General features: G+C 42.5%; 1 protein-coding gene and 1 non-coding gene across 7 annotated transcripts in view; one reads left to right on the top strand and one right to left on the bottom strand.

The window, feature by feature from the left end:
* IFT122 (intraflagellar transport 122) overlaps nt 1-17355 on the bottom strand; it is a 68893-nt gene that overhangs the window by 43079 nt on the left and 8459 nt on the right. For 4 of the 6 annotated variants that reach the window (XR_012380965.1, XR_012380964.1, XM_073901682.1 and 1 more), the window contains exons 3-9: nt 17060-17144; nt 14881-14959; nt 12675-12751; nt 10403-10469; nt 9092-9238; nt 7908-8069; nt 6101-6176 (exon numbers count right to left, since the gene is read on the bottom strand). Coding sequence is in view for 4 of the 6 variants with exons in the window: in XM_073901682.1 (XP_073757783.1) it covers nt 6101-6176; nt 7908-8069; nt 9092-9238; nt 10403-10469; nt 12675-12751; nt 14881-14959; nt 17060-17144 (693 nt within the window). In the remaining 2 variants the exon portion in view is untranslated. The remainder of the gene's footprint in view (nt 1-6100; nt 6177-7907; nt 8070-9091; nt 9239-10402; nt 10470-12674; nt 12752-14880; nt 14960-17059; nt 17145-17355) is intronic. The other 2 variants (XM_025885393.2, XM_025885394.2) reach the window with 1 other exon arrangement.
* On the top strand, nt 2599-2704 carry LOC112834309 (U6 spliceosomal RNA). The gene has a single exon (XR_003210835.1). It is a non-coding gene; the product is annotated as a U6 spliceosomal RNA (small nuclear RNA).

The raw sequence follows: 17355 nt of genomic DNA, 5'->3' as shown, positions 1-17355 counted from the left end.
CAAAAAGAAACCACATACCTGTTAGCTGTCCATCCCAATTCTCCTCTCTTTCCCTCCCCTGGCAACCACTAATTTACTTTCTCTGTCTATAGATTTGCCTACTTTGGAGATTTCACATAAATGGGACCACACAATTTGTGGCCTTTTGGGACCAATTCATCCACATTGGAACATATATCAGTACTTCCCTCCTTTTCATTGCTGAGTAATATTCCATTATATAGATCTACCACATTTTATTATCTATTCATCAGTTGATGGCCATGCCTACTTTTTTGACTATTATGAATAATACTGCTATGGATATATGTGTACAAGTTTTTATGTGAATATGTTTTCATCTCTCTTGGATATATATACCTAGGAGTGGATTTGCTGGATCTGTAGTAACTTTATGTTTAACCTTTTGAGGAACTGCCAGATTTTTTCAAAGTGACTGAACCATTTTATTCGTACCAGTAGTATACAAGGGTTCCAATTTCTCCATCCAAGTGGGTATGACTTTGATTTGCATTTCCCTGGTATCCAATAATGTTGAGGATCTTTTTATGTGCTTATTGGCCACATGTATTTCTTGTTTGGAGAAATGTCTATTCAGATCTTTTCTCCAATTTTTAATTGGGTTGTCTTTTTATTATTGAGTTGTAAGAGTTCTTTATATATTCCAGATACATGTCCCTTATCAGATATATGATTAGCTCGTAAAAGTTTCTCCAATTCTGTGAGTTGTCTTTTCAGTTTTGCTAGTCTCCCCTTAGCTGTTATGGTGAAGGTCAAGCTCCTGAGCTCGGCTCCCAAGAGCCTTTTCTCAGCCAAAATGAACATCTTATAATTTGCCAAGCAGACCATGCTCTTTCAGGCCTTCATGTCCTCACAAGTGCTATTCTCCATACCACCCCAGCCCTGGCCAGGAGTGTCCTCTCCCTCTCTCTCTCTACCAGGTGTCAACTCCTACAAAAAACATCCCCCAACCTCTCCGCCCCACCCAAGGCCTGATTTAGTGCCCCTTCCTCTGTGCTCCCATGGCCCTGTGTTCACCTCCCCCACAGCACTTCTCTCACTGCTCTCTTAATTAACAGGGCTGGGCGCCTGGGTGGCTCAGTTGGTTAAGCGACTGCCTTCGGCTCAGGTCATGATCCTGGAGTCCCGGGATCGAGTCCCACATTGGGCTCCCTGCTCGGTGGGGAGTCTGCTTCTCCCTCTGACCCTCCCTCCTCTCATGCTCTCTCTCTCTCTCTCATTCTTTCTAATAAATAAATAAATAAAATCTTTAAAAAAAATTAACAGGGCTAATTTGATGTCCCCCGCTCCCCTTACCACCCATTAAAGTCCAAGCTCCTTATTGTCACTGGAGTTTTTGCTGCCCCTGAGGGAACTTTTTGTGAATAAAAAGAGTATTTATGATTGCCATTATTAAACTATTAGATTATTAAAGAAATAATTCTAAAAACCTGCATGCTTCTCCCTCTCCCTCTGCCTCTCCCCCCTGCTCGTGCATGACCACTCTCTCTCTCAAATAAATGAATGAAATCTTAAAAAAAAAAAGAATTTCAAATGTCTAACAACAAAATTTCCCCTAGTACTTATATAATGATAGTAAATCTAGTAAGAAAACTAAAAAAATCCTTTTTTTAAAAGATTTTATTTATTTTTGTGAGAGAGAGAGAGAGAGGAGAGCACAAGCGGCGGGGGGGGGGGGGGGGGGGGGGCAGAGCGAGAAGCAGACTCCCCGCTGAGCAGGGAGCCCGATGTGGGACCCGATCCCAGGACCCTGAGATCATGACCTGAGCCAAAGGCAGACGCTTAACTGACTGAGCCACACAGGTGCCTGAAAGTTTAAAAAAATCTTATGAGTCATGACATGGAAGGCTTGCAGCTTCTGGTAATGGTTTCCTAGTTCTCACTGGGCCAACTCTCCTGCAGGTAACAACTATGAACTCTGGACCAACTATAAATTACAACCACCTGAAGGCACCACAGAGCAACCAGAAGCAGACAAAAACTAAAACACATGGGTATTTGGAAGAAAGGACTGCACTACGTGAGTGTCTCCCTTTTTTAACAGCTTTCTGCCTAAGGGCAGGCCCTATCAGCACCCTGCTGGATGAGCACAGAATTTGGAGTGTCTATAACAGCTTAAAAATGAGGGGAAATCCCAGAAAAGAGACAGAGGAAAGAGAGGAGGGAGAGCCAAAATTCTGCACATACACTCTGTTGAATATCTGGAACTCTTTGAACTACACACATGTGAGGCAGATGCTAGGCAGCCTAGCAAGGCTAAAGAACTCAATAGAGATTTCAGCTGCTGCTTACAGTGGAAACATGGGACTCTGAATGTTGAATCCAGCAAAGTTAACTACTTGTTTTTAAAAAACCCAACTATAGGGATGCCTGGGTGGCTTAGTCAGTTAAGTGTCTGCCTTCAGCTCAGGTCACGATCTTGGGGTCTTGGGATCAAGCCCTGCATCAGGCTCTCTGCTCAGTGGGGAGTATGCTTCTCCCTCTCCCTCTGTGATCTCTCTTGCTCTTGCTCTCTCTCAAATAAATAAAATCTTAAAAAAATAAATAAAATAAATTAAAAATTAAAACCCTACTACAGTGCTCCTTCAGCTGCACAAATACTAAAATTGGAACACTATAGAGAAGATTAGCATGGCCCCTGTGCAAGGATAACACACAAATTCATGAAGCGTTCCATATTAAAAAAAAAACAAAAAAACAAAACAAAAACAACTACACAGTAATCCTCAGAGGAACATAACAGAAATGAATCCCTATGATGCATCATTTACACTGTCCAGAATATAACCCAAAATTCCAAAAAGCATAAAATGTGAACCATATTCAAGAGAAAAGACAATTAGTAGATACTGACCCCAAGATAATTCAGAAACGAATTAGCAGATGAAATTTTAAAACAGCTATTATAACTATGGTCAAGGATATAAAGGAAAATATTCCTAGAATGAATGGACAAATAGTAAAAAAGAACCAAATGGAAATCTAGAACTGAAAAATGCAATAAGTGAAACAAAAATTCACTGGACGGGCTTAACAGAAATATTACAGATGACAGAAGAGTCAATGAAGTTGAAGATTGAGCAACAGATCAGAGCAGGGGGGGAAAAAGACTTCAGAAATGACCAGGGCCTCAGTGACCTGGAGAACAATATCAAAAGGTCTAATATGTAAATGGAGACCCAGAAGAAAAGGAGAGAATGAAGAAGAAAAATTATGTGAAGAAATAACAAAAAAATTATTCCACATTTGGTGGAAGAATAAAGACATAAGTATATATTTTTATTTTTTTCTTTAAATTTTTTATTGTTATGTTAATCACCATACATTACATCATTAGTTTTTGATGGAGTGTTCCACAATTCACTGTTTGTGCTTAACACCCAATGCTCTATGCAGGACGTGCCCTCTTTAATACCCATCACCAGGCTAACCCATCCCCCCACCCCCCTCCTCTCTAGAACCCTCAGTTTGTTTTTCGGAGTCCATCGTCTCTCATGGTTCATCTCCCCCTCCAGTTTCCCTCCCTTCATTCTCCCCCTCCTGCTATCTTCTTCTTCTTTTTTTTTTTCTTAACATATATTGCATTATTTGTGTCACAGGTACAGATCTGTGATTCAACAGTCTTGCACAATTCACAGCGCTCACCATAGCACATACCCTCCCCAAAAAGACATAAGTATATAGATTCAAGAAGACCAGTAACTATCCCCCACCCCCACAAGCCAGAAAATATAATGAATCTCTTTAACATTCCAATATTACTTAGGTGCTTAACTAAAAATTTCTTATACCTTTCAATTTAAAATTGGATGTATAAAATTGATTACTCAATTACAACTTTTAAATGGTCATCACAAGACAGATCTGATAGATATTCTAATATGGATTCTAGCATCAGTCTGCCTGGGTTCCAAACCAGACTTAGCCACTATTACCCTGTATGGCTTTGGGTGGTTATTGTCCTGTACCTAATTTTCTAACATGTAAAGTGGTGATAATAATACATACCTCACAGAGTTGTTACAAAAATTAAGAGTTAACCTTGTAAAGAGTTTATACGATGCCTAAAATTCAATAAATTGTAGCTATTATTATCATTAATCCAGATACCCTTAAACATTACAAACACTTAAAATGTCAAAAATACACAAATTATACCTAACACGAAAGTGTAGGCTTGATTTACTTCATCATCCTATATTTAATTCTAAATCTTCCCAGATTTAAATAAGACACCCAACTAAGGAAACAATTTTACTGTTCCAAGCCAGTTGGGTTATCTCAGCAGAGTGAGGTTGCTTATCATTCAAAAACTCTGGGCCACAGCATGAACTCTAGTGCTACATACATGCAAGATACTGCCCATGGCCCTGACCACCAAGTCAGGTTCTTTTTTATTTTCACTATAGCAACAAGACTCCATTCCTTCCCAGTGTAGGGCGGTTATTTGTTCCCAAAAACTTCCAATACGCATGCCCAGCGCCTTGTACACAATAGATATGCCAATAAATATTTGTTGAATAATGATATACACACATTAAATGAATGAACAGATAGGCCAGGGCTAGATGCAAGATAATTAAAAGTGAGGGTTTGGGGTAATTAGCCAAGGCAAACTCAGAAGACACTTCACTTATCTTTTCTCTACTCAGCTACAAAAAAAAAAAAAGACCAATGGTAAGATGAGGTAGAAAAGAAATGGCCTCAAAGCTGGGCTACACATAACTGAAACACCTCCTTTCTAGCAGGACATGTTTTGAGGAATAAGGATATTGTTAAACACAGGCTCCACTGAACAGGCTGTATTTCTCACCTGCTTGGCTTGAGCCATCCATACCACCTTCACTCTAATCCTTGGTATCTCCAGCCTTACAGGTTTTCCTAGCACCAGGTTCTATTTTAATCCACCCTCCACAGAAACAAGGAATTCTTCTGAAACAGGAATCTGATCAAGTCACTCCCTACCTAAACTGATGGCTCCTAAATACTTACAATATATGAAGTTCAAACTCCTAATTCACATGACTCAGGTCTTTTAGAATCATGTCCCCATCTTCCTTTCTAGTTCCATTTTTGTCCACAGTTCTTGGGATCCCATCACTCTGAACAACCTGCTATTCCGAGTTGACACATGTCTTCATTCTTCCCTGCCTTTGCAGATACTATTTCCTCTGCCTGAAACACTATTCTCAATTGTACTCTGCCTAGCAAATTCCTGTTTATCTTGTTCAAAGGTCACCTCTACAAAATCTCCCATTTCCACCAAGCAGTGATGTTATCCTCTTTTGTGTCCCTCTTTTGTGTAACAGTCTATCTGTACATCTCTTTAAGACGCCATGTATCATGCTGCACTGGGGCTAGTGGCTATCAACTGTGCCCCTACCAGCCTAAATGCAGAGGCATTAACAGCTCTGTCAGTAGCTCCTAGCACAGGTGAAATGCTGGCCTCAGTGGGTGCTCATTAATGTTTGTAGAATGCATAAAGCAAATAAAGGAAGATAGAGTCATAACTAAGACCTAGGCTTTAGAGTCAAAACAATCTGGGTTTCAATATCAGGTGCCACCCATTTGCTAGCAGTGTGGGACCTTAGGCATAATCTTTATTTCACTGCTCTGAGTCCTGCCTACTCATTTCTACAAAGTTGATAACCAATTGTACCTACTTCACAGGGTTTTGTAAGAATTAAATGAGATAGGGGCGCCTGGGTGGCTCAGTTGGTTAAGCGACTGCCTTCAGCTCAGGTCATGATCCTGGAGTCCCAGGATCGAGTCCCACATCGGGCTCCCTGCTCGGCAGGGAGTCTGCTGCTCCCTCTGACCCTCTCCCCTCTCATGCTCTCTCTCTATCTCATTCTCTCTCTCAAATAAATAAATAAAATCTTTAAAAAAAAAGAATTAAATGAGATAAAGTATGTAATAACACTGAGCACAGTACCTGGTATTAAAGTAAATGCTCAATAAACAGGAGCTAACAATAATAAAGTATAATTACTAATAATATAATCTTTGAAAGTGAAAACAGATTATAATAGGCATGACCAAAACTGTATTTCCACTGGGTCTGTATAGAGCTACATACCTGTTTTCCACTTAGTTGATAGAAGGAGAGTTTCTGTCCCCAATCAGCTACAGCCAGGATGTCATTATGTTCCTCTCTAATCAACAGAAGACAAAAGAGGTTATGTGGGGCCATGGCCTACTGATAACAGTAGCCCTAAGGGTTTAACAAACAACAGGAAAAAGAAAGTGCTGGCCAGGCTGTCAGATTGCCAAATGTTATACAGCAATACGGAGGCCAGAAGTTGTAATGTGCGCCAGCCATCAATCAGTCCAGTGGGATGAGGCAAGGTGATCCTCCTGGGATCTGTTATTTAATGCCCTACTATGTGGCTCTGCCACAGTGAAGAGGCTAAACCCCTCATTTCAAGTCTTCCTGAGAGCAGTGCTAAGAAAGAGCAAGGTGATAGACCCAAGAGTGCTTTTTACTTATGTACTATAAATGTGGGGAAATGGTGGAGACAAGTTTATTGCCGTGGAAAGGCATGGGCTATCTGATTTTTTAATGGACAAAGGGGAAGCTGGCTTGCTCTTCCTGAAGAAGGAAAATTAACACCTAAAGCTAAGTTCTCTCATAGTAGGGTTTCTCGAACAGGTGAAATGGTTTCTGACTGGATCTAATAAAATATAGTGGGCTCTCTTAAGACCAACAATTGTCTTTGAAACTGAGTACCTGTCAGTATCAGCGCCTTGGGACTAGGGCTGTAGGACCAGCACACAGGAGAAACCTCTTCAGCTGAGGTTGGAGATCAAGCTACTTGGGAATCTAGTTCAAGAGAGAGACATTCCCAGCCCTTGAGACCTGGTCTTACTCTAGGTAATATTGCCTCCTCTTTGTTTATTAATTCAAGCTTTTCAAGCCCAGGGCCTGCGGTCATCTGGAAGCACCATTAGATATGCAGGCAAGGCACAGTGAGCCTCATCTGCAAAACCCAGCCATGGGTGGCAAACTGGCAAATATAGGCACTAATTCACAACTAAGGGAAAAAAGACAAAGATGGAGAGGGATGTTAACAGGAAGAGACCTGCAGGGGAACTCTGTATGATTTGCACTGCAGTCCAAACACAATCCAGGAACCCAGCCCATGGTAAGCCTTCTTACAGAAGCCACATACATGAGCTGGACTGGTGGTTTTCAATCTCCTTTTTCCCTTTGCTCTTTTTTATTCCTGGCAGTGGGACTCTACCAAAACAAAAACTCATGGCAAGCAATAAAAGGCGCTGTTCTGGTTGAAGCAGAGATAGGGATCTGAGGCTCCCCCACCTCCACCTCCTTCTAAGGAACCCCAGGTACCATAGAGCAGTTTGGAAAGTCCCAAGCTAGATCATTTTTGCCCAATCAGAACATCCTGGCCAGAAAGGTGTCCAGTAACAGAGGAAGTGTTCAATGAACTATGGTGTATCTATACAGTATATCCTATGCAGATATTAAAAATCATGTTTTTAAAAGGACCACTAATGTTACCAGAAAGAGTTCACTTTATGATGGTCAAGTGGAAGAAAAGAAGGCCAGATATGACTTAATCATATGAACACACTAAAAGACTGAGGGGAAATACATTAAAATGCTAACAACGGTTCCCTCATGGGATAGGGTTTTACAGAAAAGTTGGTTCTCCTTTAGAGTTTTCAGTAGTTCCTAAGTTTCCCAAAGAACAATTTTATAACACAAGTTATAAAGGTGTGTCCCCCCTTGCTGGAGGAGCTTTCACCCACAATTCCCCCAACCCAACTTTGAATGGAGCTTCAGAGCAGTGTCTGCCCTGGCAGGTCTACGCTGGGGCCTGGACCCCTCCAAGGAGGGTTCTTGTTCCTCGGGACACACTCACGAGTGGCTGTCCTCTTCCTCCGGCTCTTCCTCCTCTGCCTCACTACCCTGACTACTGTACACTGCTGACTTCAGGGTGGAAGGGATTTCCTGAAAATATCTGTTGACAACGACTTCCTCGGCATCCTCATTTTCTCTGTTCATCCAGAAACTCTCCCATCGGCTGTAGACAGTAAGTGGCTGTTCACAATCACATTGCCTAGAACTGCACTAAAGCTATAGTTTCAAAACCTGTCAAGAAGCCCCTGAACTCTGCCCGGAAGAGGACAGTAACCAGGAATACTGGGCATCCTGCTTCTCATGAATTAAAAATGGTACCCTGAAGCCACAAAGTCATCTGTGGCCACAAAATCAAACAGCAGGAACTCTGGGGTAGGCTAATGGCCTTTGAAGGCATTAGACATGCATGGTGCAGCTCTGGGCTGGACATAATTATTCAGGAAGAAGCATAAAAATCTGGTGTAAGAAAGGCAATGGAATCAAACAACCTTCTAAATCAAGTAGGTACCACCTGTAAAATGACATTGGGCTGGTAAACAATTAAGTCCTTTACCTTCAGAGGACTCTTTGGGGGATACTGGGAATTTAATATTAGATGATTATACAAAGAGCACCTAAAGCTATTAGTCTACCTTTAAAGTCACATGGGCAGAAGATGGAAAAAGTGTGTAAGGTCTAGAAGGTAGATGCCGATCATTTGTGGAACTATAGGCTTTGGGGACATTTCTAGACTTAATTATTACGTTTTTGGCAAGGGCAGCAAAAAAAGGCTCGTGAAATAGCTATTTATTATTCAGTGGGCAAATGTTCTGCCCAGACTTGGAGGGAAGAAATGAAAAAGGGAAAAGACCAAAATAAAGCCACAGCAAAGAGGTGAGCTATTAATTCATAAAGAAATGGGTTTTCTGTAGCATGCACGCATGCACGTGTGCACACACACACACGTTAGGCTGGCCTACATAGTTCATCTGCTTTGCTAAAATCTCTGGGATTCATTCCAAAACTCAAGATGGGCTCTTAAAAAATTCCATCCAAATGGAATGGGTTCCAAAACAGATCAGTCAAATGGAGTGAGAAGGTTTTGAATGGATGGAGACCTTAGGAAGAGAGAAAGAACTCAGCCTGCAGAGAAAGCCCTTTTTCTTAATAGTATTTGTCCTGGAAGGAGGACAGCTATAAGATCACCTTGAAGGGTTCCAACAGATGGACCATATGGGGGAGAGGGAGCCCCCCGGCCGCTCGATTTTCACTTTCTCCTCGCCATTTTTATTCCGTATGCTGATGATCCCATTGAACATCCCGAGAGCCAGGTACTGACCATCATTTGTCCAGCTGTTCATACAACCAACAAAGGGCATGGGAAGAGGGAAAGGAACACACAGAAGATAAAACTAATGAGGATGATGCCTTGGTTGAAATACAGTCTGATGAGGCAGCAACAGCAGTGTTCATCCTGGTCCTGATGTAAAAATCAGAGGACCAAACTTCAAACCCCATTTATTTTTAGAATCAACAGTGAGAGGGGTGCCTGGTGGCTCAGTCGCTAAGCGTCTGCCTTCGGCTCAGGTCATGATCCCAGGATCCTGGGATCGAGCCCTGTGTCGGGCTCCCTGCTCAGCGGGAAGCCTGCTTCTCCCTCTCCCACTCCCCTTGCTTGTGTTCCCTCTCTTGCTTTCTCTCTCTGTCAAATAAATCAAATAAAAAATCTAAAAAAAAAAAAAAAAATCAACAGTGAGATGTAAAGGCAGTAGCACCATTTTCTGAGCTCCCACAGCTTTCTGTACATACCTCCACGACAGCCCTTAGCTTGTGCCCCTATCACTGGGCCAGCCTCCATTCCCCAATCACCATTTCAACCTCCTCCCACTTCAAGAATGCCTAAAAACAGAATCTGTGTCTTGGTGTATGCCTAACCTCTTAAATAGGTAGGTGCTTAACAGATGTTGAATGAAAGAAAGGCTACACTCAGAAGCTGCACGGCCAGAATAGCTACCATTTATAAAGTCTCTACTGTATGTCAGGCACTGTGCTGCTTGCTTTACACTCCTTAGTTTGTGTGCATTTTATAGCAGCCCTATCAAGTCAGTATTTTTATCCCCATTTGTCAAATGAGGAACCTCCTAAGGTCACAGAGCCTGTCAGTGACTAAATCTGGATTCAAATTCAGGTCTAGTATCAAAGCCTGTGCTTTCTCTAGCATACATGCTGCCTGGACAAGGACAGCCTGGCACCTCCAGAAAACCTCCACTGAGTAGCTTCTGGATGAGGAGGCCTGTTGCTAGATAATTGCAGGAAGGCAACTTGTCATTCTCTTTTGCTTGATGATCAAAGGCACGGGTCCTTCCCATCAAGACCACAAAAGAAAAGAGAAAATACAGGGGCCCAAACCACCTAGGTCACACAAGACCTCTTCCACTGTGTGAACGAACTGGAGTTTGAGAGTCTGTTTGGGAGAAGGGAATGTAAAACCTACTTTCAGAGCTACCTTTAACTTACCTGCAGCAGGTGATCTTGCTACTGGATTTGTGCTTGGAGACAGACTTCTGTTCAGGAGACCACAAGCCTTCAACATAAAATAATATAAAAGAAGACAGATGGGATGGAATATTACTCAGCAATAAAAAAGGAACAAGCTATTGCTACACCTCTAGGGCTTTATGCTGAGTGAAAAAAGCCAATCTCAAAAAGTCATGTACTATAGGATTCTATTTTTATAACATTCTCAAAATGACAAAATTCTATAAAGATGCAGAATAGCTTAATGGTTATCAGGTGCCAGGGGTTAGGGAATAATAGGAGGAGAATGGCAACAAAGGAGTGTCTTTGTGGCAATGGTGATCTACACAGCTGATGAAAGGGCAAAACTATATAAACACGCTGTGCCAGACCCCCTTTCCTGGTAGACTTCTCTACCATCTTTGCAACTGACAGAGAATCTATAATTATTTCAAAAGAAAAAGAAAAAAAAAAGGAGGATAGATTGGTGAATTTCTAGCCAACTTTTCAGAGCTTTAACTCAAAATAAATGGCAACTTCACAGTTCTTAACTATCACATTGTAACCAGAGTACAACTTAGCATTTGAAGTAATGAACGATGCTTCCTGAAAATCAGCTTCCTCTTCCAGGCCTCACCCACAGCACATGATCCTGTCCAGGTTATGCCTTGTCCAAGGCACACTGGCTACTTTTGGCTTGCTCCCTCCTGCTAGTGGCTCATTGCCCTACAACAGGTGTATGTCTAGGCAACATGAGCAAATTCTACTCTTTGCCTGAGCCATGAAGTATGATCAAGAAGGTAAATCTAGGGCAATAGTGTATTTACAAAGCCAAGTGCAACATCAAGCAAGCTATTTGTTTCCCCCTCCCCCAGGTCCAGAATGCCCCCCCCCAAATGTTTCAACCTGTGCGTATCTTATCTATGCCCCACTGAGCTGTCTAGAGCCTCCAGTGGAGGAAACCTCTCCCTCCTGGGTCTCCCTTAGCACTGTTTGCCAGATCATGCTCTAGATGCAATCCCATGGCCTAGCTCCAAGCCCTTGTTCCACCACTTATCGGCTGGGCAACCTCAAGTGAGTCACTGAACCACTCTAAGCTCCATTTCTTTTTCATCAGTGGTGTGAGAATGAGAATGATACCTGACCTCAGGGGTGGTCGCAGAGCTCACATAGGAATTCATTTTAACTCTCAGCACAGTGCCTACCACATCTTAAACATTCAACAAATATTATTATTATTATTACTTGATGTTATATTTTTACAAATTCTACCTCCCCACCTGCCCCAAACCACAAGCTCTTTGAGGACAGGGATTCTATTTTGTCTTTTTTTTTTTTAATTATTTTGTCTTTTTAATCACAAAAGTATGCACACAGACCAGTGCCTCACATGGAGAAAATGCTAAAATTTTTAATGAACGACAGTCACTTTCCCTTTTATTTATACAATGTGCTTTCTGTTATATTCTCTCTTTTGAACCTCAGAACTCTGTCAATGAGATGAATAGGGTAGGAATGTGTTCATCTGAGATAAAGACAGTGAAACACTGAGAAAGATTACACGGCCTCTCATTCCTCGATAATGCCTGTTCTGTTGTACTCAGCAAGGAAGAAAGAATGGATGAGTTGACAACCAGAATTGACCTTGATTAGAGATAACCTAAAGGCCTCTGCTCCTTCCCCCCTGCCTTGATGGCCATTTCACTGGCCTCTCCTCTGTGCCAGCACCATGCCAATGCCATAAATGGGGCCACAGTGAGCTCCTCAGGGCATCCAGCTCCTCAGGAAGGACAGCTACAGCCACTGAACAAGTAATGGTGACACGCTACACAAGAAGCACAGTTGAAACAGTGAAGAATTTCACACACACATGGATGTTTGGGAACACAGAGGCGGCCATAATGACCTATTCCTGACAGATGAGATTGGAAGGTTTCCCAGAGGCGGCAACACCAAGTTATGCCTGTGCTCTCCCACCCTTACCATCTCCGGCGGCAACACCAAGTTATTCCTGTGCTCTCCCACTCTTACCATCTCCCTCCCTGGGGCCCTTCCTGATGTCTCCCAGATTGCTTACCAGACTTTGTTACCATTTACTCTCTTGGTTTCTACATAATTTAAAGAATAACTGTCAGCCTCCCCTCAGCCATTGAAGGGAGGGAAGTAGCATTAACTCTCTCAGGATGAAACAACCACATTCTGGATGGGTTTCAGCACTTTTTGCCCAGATTTTCAGTAATTCCAGGACAAGACACTGGGAATCAGAACTTACCAAAGTCACTGGAGGAACAAGATGCCAGTTGGTGGGTAACAGGGTTGTAGGAGACACACTGGATAGAATCATTGTGTCTAAGAAGTAAACAACTATAGATTATTAGGCAGCAAACCACAAATGTTTCAGTGGCTACAACTGAAGGTTTTATGATGAGCCCACAGTCTCTCTGACTACACACCATAAGCTCTTATGCAAGTGACCAACAAAAAGCACAGGGATGAATTCTCCTGCTCTGGACTGCCCCTCACCCACCATTTTCATCTCTCAGACATTACCCATGAGACTGGCCTAGCTTAAATGCTACCTCCTCCAGGACGCTAGGTACCTCTGGCTTGTGAACTGATAAGATAATGAAGTAAAGCACCTAGCCTAGCACCAGGTGCACGGGTAATGGCTGTTACTTATTGCTTTGTGGAGGCCTGGAAATACAGGACGGAGGTGCAATGAAGATATTAAAGGCCAAGGGGTGCCTGGGTGGCTCAGTCGGTTAAGCGTCTGCCTTCAGCTCAGGTCATGATCTCAGAGTCCTGGGATCGAGTCCCGCATTGGGCTCCCTGCTCCACGGGGAACCTGCTTCTCCCTCCCCCTCTGCTGCTCTCCCTGCTGTGTGCGGTCTCTCTCTCTCAAATAAATAAATGAAATCTTAAAAAAAAAAAAGGTATTACAGGCCAAGATCTGGAAACACGGCAAATCCTGAGACAACAATGAAAGATGAGTAAGTCATGTACCACACCTGGCATCTCAGCATCTATTTTTCTTCACTTCTGGGTAACACTTCACTTATAACCTCATTCATCATTTATTCAGTCATTCAAAGTTGTTGATCTGTATACCCACGTTCATAACAGCAATCAAAATAACCAAGAATGGGAAGCAACTCAATGTCCATCAATGACGGATAAATGGAAAAACAAAATGTCCTATATACATACACTAGAATATAACTCAGCCATAAAAAGAAAGGAAATTCTGGGGTGCCTGGGTGGCTCAGTTGGTTAAGTAGCCGACTCTTGATTTCAGTTTAGGTCATGGTCTCAGGGTCCTGGGATTGAGCCTCATGTTGGGCTCCATGCTCAGCAGGGAGTCTGCTTGAGGTTCTTTCCCTCTGTGCCTCCCCCAACTCACTCGCTCACTCTCTTTCTCTAAAATAAATAAATAAATCTTAAAAAAAAAAAAAAGGAAGGGAATACAGAACATGCTATAATATGGACGGACCTAGAGGACATTATGCTAAGTGAAATAAATTAGTCACAAAAGGACAAATACTATATGATTCCACTTATATAAGGTACCTAGAGAAGTCAAATTCATAGAGAGAGAAAGTAAAATAGTGATTGCCAGGGGCTGAGGGCCCAGGGAATATTTGTTGTTTAATGGGTATGGAGTTTTAGTTTTGCAAGATGAAAAGAGCTATGGAGGTTTTGTACAACAACATGAATGTACTTAACACTACTGAACTGTACACTTAAAAGATGGTTATGATGATAAATTTATGTTATGTGTATTTTACCACAATTAAAAAGAAAAAAATCATTTGCTAAGTCCTAATTATGGGCCAAGCATTGTACTAGGCACCAGGAACACAAGGGTAAGCAAAAACAGATGCAGTGTTTGCCTTCATGGAGTTTATAGGCTGATGGGAGATACCACTCAATCACCAGAATAACTGTAAAACTACAATTGTGAGAAACGCCAGGAAGAAGACGTAACTGAGTCTAGAGGGCCAGAAACAGCTTCACAGAAGAAGCAACATCTGAGCCTGAGATCTGCAGAACAAGTAGGGGTTAATTCGGTGGAGGAACAGGGAAGAATATGAGCAGAGCCCTTACAGAGAGGAAGCCTGGAGCACAATGAGCCCAGGTTTCTGTCTGTTGAAACTGGGTGGATGTGAGGCCAATCCCTGAAATGGGGACATTAAAAGGGGACAGGTTTGGGTGGGGTGGAATCTGTGGTGTCAGATTAACTAAACTGAGCTATATGAAAACTCTTAGCTCAGTGCTGGCCAGGCTAGGCATGCTCAAGAAATGTTCATTCATGTATTCATTACCCAGCTTTCCTATACCTACCATATACTCCTACAACTTAACTTCAAGTTCAATTGCAGAGAAAAAAGTTCTTCCTAATATTATTTCTAAGGGGCTTTTGCTATAGTAGCTCAGTAAGAGTCAAACCAACAATACTGTACACCTAAATGGTTACTTACGTGTACTTCAGAATGCCTTCCAATTTTGAGGTCCAGATAATAACGCTTTTGTCAGCTGATCCAGAAGCAAAGCGTTTGCCTAAAAGTGTTTTAAAAAGAAAACTGTCACATTTATTGTAAACCAGCATTTCCCAAAGAGTATTTCTTAGAAAATTAGCTCTTTAAGGTAACTAATAAGTGTCAGCTGCTTCTCTCCTTCTTTTTCTTATTAGTACTGGATGGCAGTCAGGAAGTTTGGGTTCAAATTTTGCTTTGTCTGGCACTGAGTAAACAACAATGTATTGAGGGCCTACCACATGCTAGGTATCATGTTCTGTGCTAAGGATTAGGTAGCGATTAAAGCACATGATCCCTACATTCACAGAGTTTAGTCTATTGGAAAAAGAAGGCGTTAAATGAAATTAACCCAACACAAATACAATGTGCTAAGAAGTGAGTCCTAGGAAAGAGAATAACTGGGGGACCTAATTTAGATGAGGGAAAGGATTCTCAGGAGGAGAACCTTCAGTTGAGACCTAAAGGATGAGCAAAGCTTAGCCAGGTACAAAGAGAAGCTAGAGACCTATCCACAAGGACAGAAAAGATATGCAAAGGCCCTGAGGTTGTAAAAGCCTGGTATGTCTGAGGGGCTGAGAGGCACCAGCATGGAACACCAAGGGCCAAAGGGGATGTAGGTGGAGGATAGATCTCTAGGAGCTTTAGGGTCATAGTGAAGATCTAGCTCCTTTATCCCAAAGAAAAAGGCTTTAAGCAAGAGCAACAAATGAGATTTTCATTTCCATACTATTTGGGCTTTATGAAAGAATGGGACTAGAGAGAGGCAACATGTAACAAGTAATTATTTCTTAATGACATTGTTGCAAGTTTACATGTTACTTGGGATTTCACTGTACATCCACTCAGCCATTTTACTAAGTGGCAACTTTCAATTTTTTCCTTTCTCAACTCTCTGACACCTCCCTCCCCATCCTCACTCTGAGGTGATGTTGCTTCCTATTTCACTGAAAGAATGGAAGAGAATTTCCATTAGACTACTAATACCACATGCCTCCACCTGCCAGCCCCTGTGGAGACACCCTCTACCTTCCACCATGCCCCATCTAAGTCCTAGATCCCATCTCCTTTTGCCCACTCAATGACTCTGTTCTAACAAGTCCTTCCCCTCTCTCCTACAGCATCAATGTTTCTCAAATTCAACATGTCTAAAACTGAACTCCTGATCTTCCACTGTAAGTATCTCTACCTGCAGCCTTTCCCATCTCAGTAGAAAGCAACTCCAATCTTTTCAGTAGCTCAGGTTAAAATCTTTGCAGTCACCCCTCCCTCCTTTCTTCACACCACACACACCATCTGTCAGGCAATCCTATTGCCTCCACCTTCAAACCATATCCAGAATCTGACCACTCCTTACTATTTCCTCTGCTCCCACTTCTCTCAGAGGTCTGAGCCACCATCACTAGTGTTATAAAACTTGCCTGGATGATGCTTCTTCACTGGTCTCCCTGCCCCAACCCTCGCCCCTTGCAGGCTGTTCCCAAAACATCAGCTAGAGGGATCCTTTGAAAATATAAATCAGATTAGATCTCTCCTCTGTTCAGAAGTCTTTAGTGGTTCCCTATTTTCACTAAGAATCTAAGTCAAAGTCCTTATGACAGTCAACATGATCTGGCCACCCCACCCATACCTGTTACCTCCCTACCCATATCCCCTACTGCTCCCCCTGATTCTCTCTGCCAAAGCCCCTGGAAGGCACACTCTTACCTGAGGGCCTTTGCAATGGCTTTTCCCTCTGCGAGGAGCTCTCTTTCCCTAGATGCCCACTATCAGAATCTCACTGCCTCCCACCCTCAAGTCTTTGTTCATCTGTCCCTGTCTCAATAAGCCCACCCTCACCACCCTACTCATTCCTGTACCCCTGCCCCACCCAACGTTCTCAATTCCCCTTATGCTGCCCTACTTTCAGCATACTGTTTAATTTAGTTAATTATCTCAAGCACCTAGAATAGTGCCTGGCACATAGATGGCCCTCAATAAATATTTGTTGACTTGAATGATTGAATTGAAGCCCAAGAGACTTAACTATCTTCTGCAATGCAAGTTGTATTAAGGAGTGACTAAGGAGAAAAATGAGCAGCTATGACACCATTACAGAGAGTGTAAAATCAGAGCAGACTCTTACCATCCTTTGCATATGCCACACAGTACACAGTATCTTTGTGTCCCTTTAGGGGCTGAAGTAAGGTGCCATCAGAGGTGTCATAAACCTGGCAAAAAAGAGACAGAAGTACAGGGGCGCCTGGGTGGCTCAGCTGGTTGTGTTCGACTCTTGATTTTAGCTGAGGTCATGATCTCAGGATTGTGAGATCAAGCCCCGCCTGCTACAGGCTTAAGATTCTCTCCTTCTCCCTCTGTGCCTCCCCCCATAAAAAAAAAAGAGCGAGAGAGAGACAAAAGTACAGATTATCCACATGACAT

This window comes from Callorhinus ursinus, unplaced genomic scaffold, assembly GCF_003265705.2.
Source record: "Callorhinus ursinus isolate GAN/ISIS: 27379988/994484 unplaced genomic scaffold, GSC_fseal_2.0 scaffold15, whole genome shotgun sequence".
Classification (NCBI taxonomy): domain Eukaryota; kingdom Metazoa; phylum Chordata; class Mammalia; order Carnivora; family Otariidae; genus Callorhinus; species Callorhinus ursinus.
This window is presented reverse-complemented; position numbering and strand designations above follow the sequence as displayed.